General features: G+C 41.3%; 1 protein-coding gene across 1 annotated transcript; it reads right to left on the bottom strand.

The window, feature by feature from the left end:
• Positions 1–2,058: 2,058 nt before the first annotated feature.
• Positions 2,059–2,529, bottom strand: LOC150037427 (uncharacterized). Its single transcript, XM_090311997.1, has 2 exons — positions 2,279–2,529; positions 2,059–2,137 (listed from the first exon to the last, which is right to left on the bottom strand). The coding sequence occupies exons 1-2, from the start codon at positions 2,527–2,529 to the stop codon at positions 2,059–2,061; spliced, it is 330 nt and encodes a 109-aa protein (XP_090168123.1).
• Between the last annotated feature and the right edge of the window lie 574 nt (positions 2,530–3,103).

Below are 3,103 nucleotides of genomic sequence, written 5' to 3'. Positions count from 1 at the left end.
GGTATCCAGTTGGCTTGGTACCTTCTCAAATGTCCTTCAGTACCAATAGATACCTTCTCCAACGTCCTTTAGTATCTAGTTGAGCGGATATCTTCTCAAATGTCCTTCGGTATTGAATTTTAAGTAAAACTAGTCATAAATGACTTTCTCTTTAAAGCATGTAAAGTATTACACATATAAAAACATGGCTTTAAGGATACTAACACATGCTGGGTATATTTAACACATATAAATAGCTTTTCAACAAACTTCCCACACATGCATGCATTTAAAACATAACTCATGGTTTGCTTGGAAATCACTTTGTAAAACTAGCTGGCATGAGAATAATCTTCTTTAAAATATGCTTTCTATAAACATTGTAAATCAAACATTTTAATCAAATGTTTTATTCAAACGTTTTAGTCACTCACCTCGATCGCTTACGAGCTTTTCACTCTAGTAGCTTCCTTTTCTACCTTGGGCTCCCTTTTTACCCCTAGAATCTAAATTCAACTTACAACTTAGATTACACATAGTTCTAAACCTTATTTTGAGATACTTCTTTCTACAAACATATTCTAAAATGTCTCAGGAAGTTTACCCTAAAATTTTAGTTTAGAAATCTTCGTGATTTGGCCGGAATCACAGAATATTCAAGACTGGCCCAAGCTTATCCAACAGCCTTACCCTTATGTCTTCTTCTCAGTTTCCATCCTGATCCGTTCGAGCTTTTCCTCCGACAGCCCTACCCTGAAAACTAGACTTTCAGAGATTTCAGGTGGCTTTGGAATCACTCCAAACGCACGAGTAAATTGGGAGAACTCCTCGTCCAAATTTGATGCTGCTTTCCAGACTTCACTGTCCAATGCGTCCTCTTGAAATTCTATGACCAATGCATGGATTTTGGCTTCAACGCAAGGTTTGCTCAACTCTCCCACTCTTTTTACTGTATTTTTGAATTGTGATCTGAAAATGAAGTCTTTTAGCCCTATTTATAGGCGTCCAAACCTTCTCCAAAGTCGACACCACCTATTTGGCTGCATGTCCAAGTGTTTATCCCTCATACTACCAACACATCTTTTTGATCAGCGCAATCTAAGTGTCTTCCTCCTATGTAGCCAACGCATGAGCTTCCAATCTGATGCAACCACCTCAAATTCTTAAAGCTTACGGCTTCCTCCCAAGAAGACACATGGTTTGATGACGTTTCCTAGGTGATCTCATCCTTTATATAGTCCATACTCAATGCATAGCCTATAATCAACACATAGCAAGCCAATTCACTACCATAGTAATCGAACTTAGCCATCGCAAGAGCTAGCCATCACCAACGCATAGGGTGGCCGCACATCCTCCACGCATGGCTCACTAGGTAGCATCGCACGGCTTGCTTGGCATGAGCGCATTGTGCTGGCCATCGACGCATGGGCGTGCTGCATAGGCTGGCCGCTCGACGCATGAGTGTGCTACATAGGCTGGCCATCGCTCGCACGCTCGGTCGCATGGGTTGTGCGCTTGGCTGCATGGGTGTGCTTGGCTACATGGGCTGTGCGTGACACATTGATGCTTGGCAAGGTGCTTCGACGCATAGGCATGGTTGTTCGACAGGGCACTCGCTGCACAGGCATAGCCGCTCGACGTATGGCAGAGGCGCTTGGCTGGCCGCTCGACGCATTGGGCAAGGGCACTGTGCATCGACCGCTCAATGCATGGGCTACTTCCAACGCATCAACACAACCTTCCAACGCATCAACACACAATTTTTATACTTAGCCAAATTTCCAAATTTCCTCTTTTCTTCTAATTTTCCACCCTTTTCTCTATCATTCCACACTAGTTTCCACATCAACCTACTCATCACACTGATCTCAATAGGGAACATACTCAAGTAGAGAAATTAGGATTCGGGGTTCACATTTACCTCCCCCTTATAAAAATTTCGTCTTCAAAATTTTGCTACAAGTCTATCAATTAAACAACTTCGGATACTTGTGTCTGGTTTTTCCATAGTACCTTTACCAATGGGATTCTCTTATTCCTTAAAATCTGTTCCTTTCTGTCAAGAATCTCCACTAGTTATTCCTCATAAGACAAATTTTCTCTCAACTGTACTGGTTGCTCAGGCAACATATGGGCAGGATCTGACACATACTTTCTAAGCATTGCCACATGAAACACATCATGAATACGAGATAATTCTGGAGGTAAATCCAATCGATATGCCATCAGGCCAACTCTTTCTATTATCTCGTAGGGTCCAATATATCTCAGGCTTAGTTTCCTTTTCCTACCGAACCTGAGTATTTCTTTCCACGGAGATAACTTAAGAAATACTTTGTCGCCAACTTCAAACTCCAATTCTTTTCTCCGCTTATTGGCATAACTCTTTTGCCTATCTCGAGCCATCTTAAGATTATCTCTTATAATCTTAATGCTGTCTGATGTCTGTTGCACAAGTTCTAGACCTAGTAATTTCCTTTCACCGACTTCATTCCAACATATCGGAGTTCTACATGGTCTTCCATATAGTGCCTCATACGGTGCCATCCCGATACTCGAATGGTAACTGTTGTTATACGCAAATTCGATTAACAACAGATGCGTATCCTAACTGCCCTTAAATTGTAATATACATTATCTTAGCATGTCTTTAATGTCTGGATTGTCCGTTCCGATTGGCCATCCGTCTGTGGATGAAAAGTAGTACTAAAATATAACTTGTTTCCCATAGTTTTCTGCAAACTAGGCCAAAACTTCGATGTAAATCTGGAGTCTCGATCTGATACAATTGAAACTGAAGCTCCAAACTGACTCATGACTCGATCAACATACAACTTGGCTAATTGGTCTAGGGTATAAGTAATGTAATAGGTAAAAACTTAGTTGTTTTTGTCAATCTATCCACAATTACCCATATACCATCATAGCTCGCTGGTGTCTTAGGTAATCCAAACAGGAAATCCATCGTAATATGCTCCCACTTCCACTCTGGTACTGGGAGTGGATTAAGTAATCCTGCTGGCCTCTGTCTTTCTAGTTTAACTTGTTGACATGTTAGACACCTGTCAACATACTCCGCTATTTCTCTGTTCATACCAGGCCATCAGTACGATCTCTTTAA

Source organism: Benincasa hispida, chromosome 3 (assembly GCF_027475165.1).
Source record: "Benincasa hispida cultivar pf3 chromosome 3, pf3_genome.v1.1, whole genome shotgun sequence".
Taxonomy (NCBI): domain Eukaryota; kingdom Viridiplantae; phylum Streptophyta; class Magnoliopsida; order Cucurbitales; family Cucurbitaceae; genus Benincasa; species Benincasa hispida.
The sequence above is the reverse complement of the archived record's forward strand: the minus strand, read 5'-3'. Positions and strand labels throughout refer to the sequence as shown.

Coding starts and splice junctions, on each gene's coding strand:
- LOC150037427 (XM_090311997.1), bottom strand. CDS start 2,529: ATGGCACCGTATGAGGCACTATATGGAAGACCATGTAGAACTCCGATA. Junction 2,138..2,278: donor CCGTGGAAAGAAATACTCAG/GTTCGGTAGGAA, acceptor GGCAATGCTTAG/AAAGTATGTGTCAGATCCTG.